The sequence below is a fragment of the Festucalex cinctus genome, chromosome 9 (genome assembly GCF_051991245.1).
Source record: "Festucalex cinctus isolate MCC-2025b chromosome 9, RoL_Fcin_1.0, whole genome shotgun sequence".
NCBI classification, from domain to species: domain Eukaryota; kingdom Metazoa; phylum Chordata; class Actinopteri; order Syngnathiformes; family Syngnathidae; genus Festucalex; species Festucalex cinctus.
The window spans coordinates 26,243,506-26,256,711 of NC_135419.1; the positions used below are offsets into that span (position 1 = coordinate 26,243,506).

The 13,206-nt window shown below is 38.5% G+C and overlaps 2 protein-coding genes across 10 annotated transcripts in view; both read right to left on the reverse strand.

Moving 5' to 3' along the window:
- LOC144025437 (uncharacterized) overlaps window positions 1-13,206 on the reverse strand; it is a 344,499-nt gene that overhangs the window by 313,447 nt on the left and 17,846 nt on the right. The window lies entirely within an intron of this gene.
- The window catches only part of LOC144025440 (uncharacterized), a 443,835-nt gene that overhangs the window by 4,677 nt on the left and 425,952 nt on the right, over window positions 1-13,206 (reverse strand). For 3 of the 6 annotated variants that reach the window (XM_077531457.1, XM_077531456.1, XM_077531458.1), the window contains exons 2-5: window positions 2,591-2,748; window positions 2,359-2,442; window positions 1,606-1,807; window positions 594-673 (exon numbers count right to left, since the gene is read on the reverse strand). In XM_077531457.1, coding sequence (XP_077387583.1) covers window positions 594-673; window positions 1,606-1,807; window positions 2,359-2,442; window positions 2,591-2,668 — 444 coding nt within the window. In that variant the 5' untranslated portion in view covers window positions 2,669-2,748. Of the gene's footprint in view, window positions 1-95; window positions 674-1,605; window positions 1,808-2,358; window positions 2,443-2,590; window positions 2,749-4,106; window positions 4,192-13,206 lie in introns of those variants that run through there. The other 3 variants (XR_013284864.1, XM_077531455.1, XM_077531454.1) reach the window with 3 other exon arrangements.

A 13,206-nucleotide genomic window follows, 5' to 3' on the forward strand; every position in this document is an offset into this window, starting at 1 on the left:
GTGTGCAAAGTTTCATGAAAAGTCGCTCGTTTGATATTCAAAACCAGCATCTGTTCATTTGAAAACATTGCATGGCACAGAGATGGTGTGTGATCAAATAAAAAGCTTTTTGATGACTCTTAATGTGGTGTCGCTGTGCAACACATATGTATTCATGACATAGTGAAGTATTGTGACAGTTTTGTAGGGTCCAGCAAACAGTAAATGTGTGACAGTTATTCAAGAAAAAATGTAGCTTTGAAGCAGGCTAACCAATGACATCATCTAAAGGGGAAAAAAGCACATGAGCAAGCATAGGTATAAGTAGAGGAGAAAAAGAGATGAAAGAAGTGCGAGAGATGGAACAGGAGAGGAATGCAGCTGTTTATGTATAGCTGTTGTAACAGGACAGATTAAATAACACTTTAACCTGGGGTTAACAGCGCCCTAGGACAGATAAACTCTTTAGTGTAAAAGTTTTCTGGGACAGATGAATCCCTTGGGGTCAAAGAGTTTGGGTTAGCACATAGTCTGTCTTAGGATAATGTAACCTCCATGGATGAATTAGTCCTAGGACGCTTTGACCTGCGGGCTAAAACTTCAGGGGGGTTAACCTGTCCTGTTATATTGTGATCATCGTCTTCGTGCATGTCCTCAGTGGCTTCTTCTGTCTGTGTGGCAGCATTTGATACATCTGTAGAACAAAAAAGAATGAAGAATCATGTTAGATCTGTGAAGTTTGGTTGTCTTAGGTGTAGTTTACAGAACAGTCGTGTGCATATTTTTAGCATGGTAGTGTCTTAATACAAATGCATATTATGTAATGCACTGTATATGGATATTACAGACGTAATATTTGACGGTGATCTTATATTCATAGTTTTTGCCCGTTAATAAATAATATAGCTAGTAAGTAATAAGACACGCAAAAATGGTATAGTTGAATCCTCTGGGTCAAAAAGCAATGTTTTAGGATTGTGTGATGAAATGATGAATAAAAGTAAGGATACGACAGGTACATAAATGGTTATGTAAGTGTAAAATTTGGCATGGTGTGTCCAGATACATGCAGGATAAGTATAAAATATTATGGTGTGTGATTGATTTTTTCTTAGTAAAAATTAGTATTGTAATGGTCAAGTCACAGTATGTCCAAAATTATTATTTTTTTAAATCTATGGTATAGAAACATCATAATCAGGGGCAAAGACATAAACATAATAATAGTAATTAATAATGATAGAATTTAAATACAATCTTTTCCATGAATATGTCAGTTATTTTGAGAAGATACAGAAAAAAAAGAACTTTGAAGTGTCTATCAGTGGATGAAAGAGGGCAAGATCACAGCATAGCTACATGATATCAGTCACATTTGAAAGTAATCAAGTGTAGTATGTATTCACATTATATACATTGAGAAATTGCGGCTCAATAATCAGTCAGTGTTTTAGTTAACAGTCCAATGTTACCTTCAAGATATTCCTAACAGAAAAAAAGGAACGTGCATTAACAAAAAAATGTAAAAATGTCCATTGTCAAACATGTCATTCATTATACACAATGTGTAGGATGGGGATGCTTGCTGTGTTAGTGTTTGTGTGTCTTCCATGTCATATAGCTTACCATCACGGACAAATGCATCACATGCATCCTTTATATCCAATGCAGTCTGGAGTTCTTTCACAAGCTTGGTTTTGAAGTCTATCTGTTTTTCAAGTGCTCGATTGACTCGAGTCACATGGACTAGTTGGTTCATTTGGGAATGAAGATCAAGGCTGCGCTGGTATAAGTCGTTGCGACTGGAAGCATGATCAATGCATGCATACTGTAATGACAAAGCATTCAATGAAAATCAGTCATGTTAGATTCCATGATTCTAAATAGCAGAGGTAACGTGTTGGTGCAAAACGTTGTGGTCGTGTTGCATGTTACTCAATGGCTGTGTGTGTCAAAACGAGTTTGTTTGAAAGAATATACAAATATATACACACGGACATATATATTTATACAGTATAACAGTACCGCATGTATTGGTTTTAAGGAAAGAGTTGAAAAGCAGTGTTCAGAAAAAAGCATAAGACGCACAAAGTACCATTTCACTACATGTAATAAGTTGTCAAGTAGACATGTGAATTAAGTGGTTAAGATAGTGGCTACTGTGCAAGTAAGCTTCAATTGTCTCTAAAAGGTTAGCATATGTGTTCTACATGATATCAATGGCTAGACGTGCTCGTGGAGAAACATTACAAACAGAAAAACACACTAAAGGTGCCTTTAACAAACCTGTTAATAAATGAGAACTTAATACATATATGTATGGCATACTGTATATGATTGAGAAAGTTGTCCTGTTTAGTTTATGTATTGTATACTTACGGAAAAAAGTTGGCAATCTTTGCGTATGGAGATGATTACAGGGTCTTTATCAAAAGAGAATTTGCTTGGTGATTTGTTCATGTTCTGTAGAAAAGCAAAGGAGTAGAAATAAATACAGTATCATACTTCATAAACATACAAGAAATTTGTAGCTGTATTAACCATTGTTGGTATTTGAAGTGATAATTTAGGAATAGAAGTGTAGTGATTGCAGAATTTATAGAGTGCTTACCTTGTATGACTTTGTAGATGGAAATGTCTTTTGTTGAAAGAGCTCTTTGTTGTCTACTATATATGCAAGGACAAGCATAAGTAGGTGTGGTTATGAAGTACTTGACCATTGAAATAAAGCAGTGGTATCAAATGTATGGACCGTGGTTTGGCTCAGGCCTGCAAAGGGGTTTAATGTGGCACAAGAGATAATCTTGTAAGGTACAAAAAATAATAATAATATAATAGGTATGCCTCTGAGTTTTCACAAATCTAGGTCAAGTCAAGTCATCTTTAGTTATTTCGCGCTTGAATCATCCAATCGGAAATGCTCCATAAAAAATGTATAGAGGGTGCGATTTATTGCAAATTGCACAAGAAATCTCTAAAAATTCATGTTAATGACAAGTCTGATGTGTGTGCAAAGTTTCACGAGTTTTCACACATGTATAGATAAAAAAAAACAAAGCAGCACTTTACTTGGCAACCAATGCATCGCTATAGCAGCAGCGTGCGACAAAATAAAAAACTTTCGATAAATTTGCATCTTAAACATCTTAAGATGAAACACACCAAGTTTGAACACGGTCGGATGAATTTTGTAGGAGGAGTTAAAATATGACCCCTAAAAAAGGCCACAAAAAAAGGCTACAAATCCCATCATAAATCAAAATGGCGGACTTCCTGTTTGGTTTAGCACATGGTTCCAAGAGACTTTTTTGTACATCGTGGGCTCTTATGTATGCCTCTAAATTATCATAGCGCTAGGTGAAACGTACAACCGGGAATGCTTCGTTAAAGAGGAGTTTTTTAGCTCAAAATGTGATGCCCGGCCCCTACGGGACTTCCTGTTGGGTTTAGCACATGGCACCAAGAGACTTTTTTGTACATCGTGGGCTGTTACATTTGTCTCCAAATTTTCGTAGCTCTAGCTGCTTCGTACAACTGGGAATGCTTCATTAAGAAGGAATTTTTTCCTTTGCAAACTGTGCATGCCACGGCAACAGCGTGCGACAAAATAAAAAGCTTTCAATAACTTTTCATCTTCAACATCTTAAGATGAATCACACCAAGTTTGGAGATGATCGGATAAACTCTGTAGGAGGAGTTCGTTAAAATAAGACCCCTATGAAATGGCCCAAAAAATGGCAACACGTTCCAAAGTAAATCAAAATGGCGGACTTCCTGTTCGGTTTAGCATATGGTTCAAAAAGAGTTTTTTGTACCTTGAGGGCTGTTACATATGTCTTCAAATATTGGTAACTCTAGGTGAAATGTACAGCCGGGAATGCTTCATTAAGTTAGAATTTTGAAACACAAAATTTGATGCCTCGCCTGTGGCGGACTTCCTGTTAGGTTTAGCATATGGCACCAACAGGCTTTTTTGTAGATCATAGTCTGTTACATATGTGTACCAATTTTCGTAGCTCTAGATTAAACGTACCACCGGCAATGCTTCGTTAAGTAAGAATTTTGAAACTGTAAATTTGATGCCCCGCCACCGTCATATAGTATGTCAAAAACTTTAGATTTTTTACCATGATGTTGTCCCAGGTGTTGAGATTGTACAGCCCAAGTTTGAAGTCAATCGGGTTAACCGTGTAGGAGAAGCGGGCAAAAGTATGACCCCTGTAAATGTGCAAAAATGGGCCAAAATTGGACATTCAAATACTCATACCTCACTTCCTGTCTATTTTAGGGTACACATATCAAAGAGGTTTTTGTTCATCTGGATGTGCTACAGGTGCCACACAATTTTCGTAGCCATAGGACAATCGTAGCGGGACAGGGATCCGTTAAACCTATGTAGGTGGCGCTACAGAGCCATTTTTCTGTTATCATGTATGGCGACTTTAAAATATCAAATTTTTCGCCAGACCCGATCTGCGTGTAAAGTTTGGTGAGTTTTCGTTCATGTTTAGTGCCTCAAAAATGTGGTTGTTTGCGGAAAAGAATAATAACAAAGAAAAAGAAGAAGAAGAAGAAGAATAACTAGAGCTGCGAGCAGCTATAAAGGGCCCTCGCAACCCGGGCCACGTTGGGGTATTTGCACGTCGGGGTACTGGCATGTTGGGGTACTGTCAAATAGGAAACCATCTAAATTGTAAACGTTTTTGCCATGCTTTGTGTTTTTAAAGTTTCATGGAAAGGCCAAAAACGATGCACAATTAACAAAATAAAATCAAAATGGATTGGCACATGGCTATATAGAATACTTTTTGAATATATTCGGCATGCCTGCCAATATTCACACATCTAGCTGAATCATATAATCGGAAAGACTTCATAAAAATGTCTAGAGGGCGCTATTGAGCCATTTATTACAAATAGCACAACAAATCTCTAAATAAAATATTCATGTTCTAGACAGGTCTGGTGCGTGTGCAAAGTTTTGTGAGTTTTCACCCATATTTAGACTCTCAAAAAAGCATTTTTCTTCACAAACAATGCATGGCTACAGCAAAGGCGTGTGACAAAATAAAAAAATTCAATAACTTTTCATCTTAAATATCTTAAGATGAAACACGCCAAAGAATGAAGACGATCTGATAAGTTCTGTTGAAAATATGACCCCTATAAAAGGCCCCAAAAAATGGCTACAAATACCAAAGTAAATCAAAATGGCAGACTTCCTTTTTGATTCAGCATATGGCTTTAGAAACCTTTTTGTAAGTCTTAGGCTGATAGGTATCCCAATTTTTACAAATCTAGCTGAATCACAAAACACAAAACATTTGCAAAAGCTTCATAAAAATGTCTAGAGGGCGCTATTGAACCATTTATTGCAAATTGAATAAGAAATCTCTAAAATATTCATGCTGATGACAAGCCTGATGTGTGTGTAAAGTTTCATGAGTTTTTGCACATGTTTAGACCAAAAAAAAAAAGTAACATTTTACTTGGCAAACAATGCATCGCCATGACAACGGCGTGCGACAAAATAAATAACTTTCGATAACTTTGCATCTTAAACATCTTAAGATGAAGCACACCAAGTTTAAAGACAGTCGGATAAATTTTGTAGGAGGAGTTCGTTAAAATATGACCCCTAAAAAAGGCCACAAAAAATGGCTACAAATCCCAACGTAAATCAAAATGGTGGACTTCCTGATTGGTTTAGCATATTGCTCCAAGAGACTTTTTTTGTACATCCTGAGCTCTTATGTTTGCCTGCAAATTATCATAGCTTTAGGTGTTTAATCAAAACGCAAAATATGGTGTGCAATTCCCATGCATTGCTATGGCAACAGCGTGTGACAAAATAAAAAACTTTCGATTACTTTGCATCTTAAACATCTTAAGATGAAACATACCAAGTTTGAAGACAGTCGGATAAATTTTGTAGGAGGGGTTCGTTAAAATATGACCCCTGAAAAAGGCCACAAAAAATGGCAACAAATCCCATCATAAATCAAAATGGCGGACTTCCTGTTTGGTTTAGCCCATGGTTCCAAGAGACTTTTTTGTACATCGTGGGCTCTTATGTATGCCTGCAAATTATCATAGCGCTAGGTGAAACGTACAACCGGGAATGCTTAGTTAAAGAGGAGTTTTTTTAGCTCAAAATGTGATGCCCGGCCCCTGGGGGACTTCCTGTTGCGTTTAGCACATGGCACCAAGAGACATTTTTGTAGATCCTGGGTTGTTACATATGTCTACAATTTTTCGTCACTCTAGCTGCTTCGTACAACTGGGAATGCTTCATTAAGAAGGATTTTTTTCCTTTGCAAAAAGTGCATGCCACGATAACAGCATGTGACGAAATAAAAAACTTTCAATAACTTTTCATTTTCAACATCTTAAGATGAATCACACCAAGTTTGAAGATGATCGGATAAACTCTGTAGGAGGAGTTTGTTAAAATATGACCCCTATGAAATGGCCAAAAAAAATGGCAACACATTCCAAAGTAAATCAAAATGGCGGACGTCCTGTTAGGTTTAGCATATGGTTCAAAAAGAGTTTTTTGTAAATCGAGGGCTGTTATATACCTCTACAAATTTTGGTAACTCTAGGTGAAACGTACAGCCGGGTATGCTTTGTTAAAGAGGAGTTTTTTTTAGCTCAAAATGTGATGCCCGGCCCCTGGGGGACTTCCTGTTGGGTTTAGCACAGGGCACCAGGAGACTTTTTTGTACATCTTGGGCTGTTACATATGTCTACAAATTTTCGTAGCTCTAGCTGCTTCGTACAACTGGCAATGCTTCTTTAAGGATATTTTTTTTCCTTTGCAAACAGTGCATGCCATGACAACAGCGTGCGACGAAATACAAAGCTTTCAATAACTTTTCATCTTCAACATCTTAAGATGAATCACACCAAGTTTGAAGATGATCGGATAAACACTGTAGGAGGAGTTCGTTAAAATAAGACTCCAATGAAATGGCCAAAAAAATGGCAACACGTTCCAAAATAAATCAAAATGGTGGACTTCCTGTTAGGTTTAGCATATGGTTCAAAAAGAGTTTTTTGTAGGTCATAGCCTGTTACATATGTGTACCAATTTTCGTAGCTCTAGATTAAACGTACAACCGGCAATGCCTCGTGAAGTAAGAATTTTTAAACTCTAAATTTGATGCGCCGCCGCCGTCATATAGTATATCAAAAACTTTTCATTTTTCACAATGATGTTGTCCCAGGTGTTGAGATGGTACATCCCAAGTTTGAAGTCAATCGGGTTAACCGTGTAGGAGAAGCGGGCAAAAGTATGACCCCTGTAAATGTGCAAAAATTGGCAAAAATTGGACATTTAAATACTCATACCTCACTTTCTGTCTATTTTAGGGTACACACTTCAAAGAGGTTTTTGTTCATTGGGATGTGCTACAGGTGCCACACAATTTTCATAGCCGTCGGACAATCGTAGCGGGACAGGGATCCGTTTAACCTATGTAGGGGGCGCTAAGGAGCCATTTTTCTGTTATCATGTATGGCGACTTTAAAATATCAAATTTTTCGCCAGGCCTGATGTGCGTGTAAAGTTTGGTGAGTTTTCGGTCACGTTTAGTGTCTCAAAAATGCGATTGTTTGCGGAGAATAATAATAATAAGAATAACTAGAGCTGCGAGCAGCTATAAAGGGCCCTCGCAACCTGGGTCACGTTGGGGTACTTGCACGTCGGGGTACTGGCACGTTGGGGTACTGTCAAATCGGACAAGGACCATCTAAAATGTTTTTGACAAGCTTTGTGAGTGCAAAAGGCCAAAGATGGTGTGCAATTCCCAAAATAAATTCAAAATGGCGGACTTCCTTTTAGGTTTAGCATACGGCTACAGAATACTTTTTGTAGGTCTTAAGCTAATAGGTATGCCTCCCAGTTTTCACAAATCTAGGTCAAGTCATCTTTAGTTGTGTATCGCTTGAATCATACAATTGGAAATGCTCCATAAAAATGCATAGAGGGCGCTATTGAGCACAACGTTGGGTTACTTGCACGTCAGGGTACTGGCACGTTGGGGTACTGTTACATGGAACAAGGACCATTTAAAATGTTAGTTTTTTCCATGCCTTGTTTGTGCAAAGTTTAATGAAAGAGGCCAAAAATTATGTATAATTCCCAAAATAAAATCAAAATAGCGGACTTCCTCTTTGGTTTGGCAAATGGCTACATAATACTTTTTTGTAGGTATTAGGCTGATAGGGGTCTGTCCTAATTTTCACAAATCTAGCAGAATCATACAATCGGAAATACTTCATAAAAATGTCTAGAGGGCGCTATTTATTGCAAATTGCACAATAAATCTCTAAAAAGTTCATGACAAGTCTGATGTGTTTGCAAAGTTTCATGAGTTTTCACACATGTATAGATAAAAAAACAAAGCAGCACTTTACTTGGCAAACAATGCATCGCAATAGCAGCAGCGTGCGACAAAATAAAAAACTTTCGATAACTTTGCATCTTAAACATCTTAAGATGAAACACACCAAGTTTGAAGACGGTCGGATGAACTTTGTACGAGGAGTTCGTTAAAATATGACCCCTGAAAAAGGCCACAAAAAATGGCAACAAATCCCATCGTAAATCAAAATGGCGGACTTCCTGTTTGGTTTAGCACATGGTTCCAAGAGACTTTTTTTGTACATCGTGGGCTCTTATGTATGCCTGCAAATTATCATCGCGCTAGGTGAAACGTACAACCGGGAATGCTTCGTTAAAGAGGAGTTTTCTAGCTCAAAATGTGATGCCCGGCCCCTGGGGGACTTCCTGTTGGGTTTAGCACATGGCACCAAGAGACTTTTTTGTACATTGTGGGCTGTTACATATGTCTACAAATTTTTGTAGCTCTAGCTACTTCGTACAACTGGGAATGCTTCATTAAGAAGGATTTTTTTCCTTTGCAAAAAGTGCATGCCACGACAACAGCGTGCGACGAAATAAAGAGCTTTCAATAACTGTTCATCCTCAACATCTTAAGATGAGTCACACCAAGTTTGAAGATGATCGGATAAACTCTGTAGGAGGAGTTCGTTAAAATAAGACCCCTACGAAATGGCCCAAAAAATGGCAACACATTCCAAAGTAAATCAAAATGGCGGACGTCCTGTTAGGTTTAGCATATGGTTCAAAAAGAGTTTTTTGTACCTCGAGGGCTGTTATATACCTCTACAAATTTTGGTAACTCTAGGTGAAACGTACAGCCGGGTATGCTTTGTTAAAGAGGAGTTTTTTAGCTCAAAATGTGATGACCGGCCCCTACGGAACTTCCTGTTGGGTTTAGCACAGGGCACCAAGAGACTTTTTTTGTACATCTTGGGCTGTTACATATGTCTACAAATTTTCGTAGCTCTTGCTGCTTCGTACAAATGGGAATGCTTCTTTAAGGATATTTTTTTTCCTTTGCAAACAGTGCATGCCATGACAACAGCGTGCGACGAAATACAAAGCTTTCAATAACTTTTCATCTTCAACATCTTAAGATGAATCACACCAAGTTTGAAGATGATCGGATAAACACTGTAGGAGGAGTTCGTTAAAATAAGACCCCAATGAAATGGCCAAAAAAATGGCAACACGTTCCAAAATAAATCAAAATGGCGGACTTCCTGTGAAGTTTAGCATATGGTTCAAAAAGAGTTTTTTGTAGGTCATAGCCTGTTACATATGTGTACCAATTTTCGTAGCTCTAGATTAAACGTACAACCGGCAATGCTTCGTGAAGTAAGAATTTTTAAACTCTAAATTTGATGCGTCGCCGCCGTCATATAGTATATCAAAAACTTTAGATTTTTTACAATGATGTTGTCCCAGGTGTTGAGATGGTCCATCCCAAGTTTGAAGTCAATCGGGTTAACCGTGTAGGAGAAGCGGGCAAAAGTATGACCCCTGTAAATGTGCAAAACTGGGCCAAAATTGGACATTCAGATGATCATACCTCACTTTCTGTCTATTTTAGGGTACACACATCAAAGAGGTTTTTGTTCATCTGGATGTGCTACGGGTGGCACACAATTTTCGTCGCCATAGGACAATCGTAGCGGGACAGGGATCCGTTTAACCTATGTAGGTGGCGCTATGGAGCCATTTTTCTGTTATCATGTATGGCGACTTTAAAATATCAAATTTTTCGCCAGGCCTGATGTGCGTGTAAAGTTTGGTGAGTTTTCGTTCACGTTTAGCGTCTCAAAAATGCGATTGTTTGCGGAAAAGAATAATAACAAAGAAAAAGAAGAAGAAGAATAATAATAAGAATTCCTTCAGGAACAATAGGGACCTCGCAGCGGTCGCTGCTCGGGCCCTAATAATAAGAAGAATTCCTACAAAAACAATAGGGCCTCGCAGCGGCACCGCCGCCGCCGCTGCTCGGGCCCTAATAAGAATTCCTTCAGGAACAATAGGGACCTCGCAGCGGTCGCTGCTCGGGCCCTAATAAGAATTCCTTCAGGAACAATAGGGACCTCGCAGCGGTCGCTGCTCGGGCCCTAATAATTTTTACAAAAACAATAGGGACCTCGCAGCGGTCGCTGCTCGGGCCCTAATAATAATAATAATAATAATAACTAGAGCTGCGAGCAGCTATAAAGGGCCCTCGCAGCCCGGGCCACGTTGGGGTCCTTGCACGTTGGGGTACTTGCACGTTGGGGTACTGGCACATTGGGGTACTTGCACGTTGGGGTACTGGCACATTGGGGTACTGGCATATTGGAAGCAAAATTTCTTTGAAAATGGCATAATAAACGTTTACATGTAGAATATTTTTTTGCCAGTGTGTGTGTCAAGCTCAACGGGTTTTGGTGATTGTTAAGACCTGCAAAAATCAGCGTCCTTTTTTATTTTTAGGCAATGAGTTGCCCTGATTGGTATTTTTTTGTAAAAGTGTATATACACATCATCGCTCGTTGTACTCATTGCACAATGTTACTTTTATTGTCCAAAGGGGCAATCAAAAATGAATAAAACAAAATGGAAACGTACATACGTTTGGATCGGTGTGAAGCCAGTGAACAATTTGAGTGGTGGAAACTAAAAGAATATTCATAAATGACTTAGTTATCACACTTAGAATGAGTGTACATTTTTTGTACAAAATACCGTATGTGGGGTATTTTTTTTTTATTTTTATATAAGCCTCAAGGGCTAGGTGGCGCTGTATTTATAACTGAATGTTGTCATAGAGATACCTTCAGGCCTTGATTATAAGCATACATGTCAAGTGTGGGATTTTTTTTGGAGCATGTACCGTGGAGTTATTAAGCATATCCTTCATTCACGATATTGCTTTTAATGTCCATAGTGGCTATCAAAAATAAATAAAAATATATATATGTTTGGATAAGTCTGATGCCAGTGAACATTTTGAGTGGTGGAAACTAAAAGAATATTCATAAATGACTTCGTTATCACACTTAGAATGAGTTTACATTTTTTGTACAAAATACCGTATGTGGGGTATATTTTTTTCATGCATATATAACTGAATGTTGTCATAGAGATAACTTCAGGCCTTGACGATAAACATACATGTCAAGTTTGGGATTTTTTGGAGCATGTACCGGGGAGTTATCAAGCATATCCTTTTTCATTGCGAAACACAAATTTTGATGCCCCGCCCTCATCATATAGTATTTCGAAAAGTCAAATTTTTTCCCCCTGTCGTTGGCTCAGGTCTTGACATGGTCCAGGCCAAGTCTTAACTCAGTCGGATGAAACGTGTAGGAGAAGTGGGCAAAAGTCTGCCACCTGTGAATGTGCAAAAATCGTCAAAAATGGGACATTCAAAAATTCGTAGCTCACTTCCTGTTCATTTTAGCACATGGGTACAAGAGACTTTTTTGTAGGTCTTGGGCTCCCTCATACACCTAAAAATATTCGTCGTTCTTGCTTAAACGTACAACCGGGGCTGCTTCGTTAAAAATTTCGAGGGGGCGCTATTGAGTCATTTTTGTAAAAATAGCACGATCAACAATAAAATATTGCTAATTTTACCAGGCCAGATGTGTGTGCCAAGTTTCAGGAGTTTCTGTGCATGTTTAGACCCTCAAAACTGGCGTTGTTTTCTTGGCGAACAGCGCTTAGCCACGCCTACAGCAATTCGCGAAAACTCACAAACTTCGTGTTGTGACATCATGAAGGCCGAAACCCTCATCTGAGCAAATATGAGGTAGGTCCAGTTAACGTGTTTGGAGAAAAACGTAGAAGAAAATTCGTAAGAAAAAAAATTGCCACTAGGTGGCGCTATCAGTTAGATGAAATGTAAGTTAGTAGATGTCTTTAGGGCTGGACTCTCATCAAATGTGTGAAATTTTGAGAAGATAGGATCATCTCGGTCAAGTTAATGCAGCTTTTATTGTCACGAAAAATCTTCAGACTTTGCGTCACCGTAGCGGCCACGCCCTTTGGCGAAAAGTTACAATATTCGGTGTGGGGCATGATCAACATCTTAAGGCTTTTCTGACCAATTTTCAAATGGATCCCTTCAACAAGCTCAGCACAGTAGCTAAAAACGTAAAGTATGACATTTATTGTAACCACTAGGTGGCGCTATATGTATAACTGAATTTTGTCATATAGATGTTTTCAGGCCGTGACTATTACGTTGCCTGAGAAGTTTGAGATTTTTTGGAGCTTGTGCATGGGAGTTATTCAGCATTTGCTCTTTCTGGACAAATGAAATTTTAAAGGCAATATTTGATGCCCCGCCCCCATCATATAGTATTTCGAAAAGGCAAGACTTTTTGCCCAGCTGTTCTCTTAGGTCTTGAGATGATAAATGCCAAGTTTGAAGTCAATGGGATGAAAAATGTTTGCATAGGGGGAAAAAGCATGACCACAGTGAATGTGCCAAAATAGGCCAAAATTGGACATTAAAAAATTCCTAGCTCACTTCCTGTACATTTTAGCTACATGGTCCCAATAGACTTTTTTGTGCGTCTCGGGGTGCTACACGTGCCTGCCAATTTTCGTTGCTCTAGCTCAAACGTGCCGGGCTTGGTTTTTATTTTTCTATGCTAGGGGGCGCTATAGAGTCGCGTTGTTATAACGACTTCATAATATCAAATTTTTCGCCGGACCTGAGGAGTGTGCAAAGTTCGGTGAGTTTTCGTGAATATTTAGGTACCCAAAATCACGATTGTTTGCGGAGAATAAAGAAGAAGAAGAAGAAGAAGAAGAAGAAGAAGAAGAATTTTTACAAAAACAAT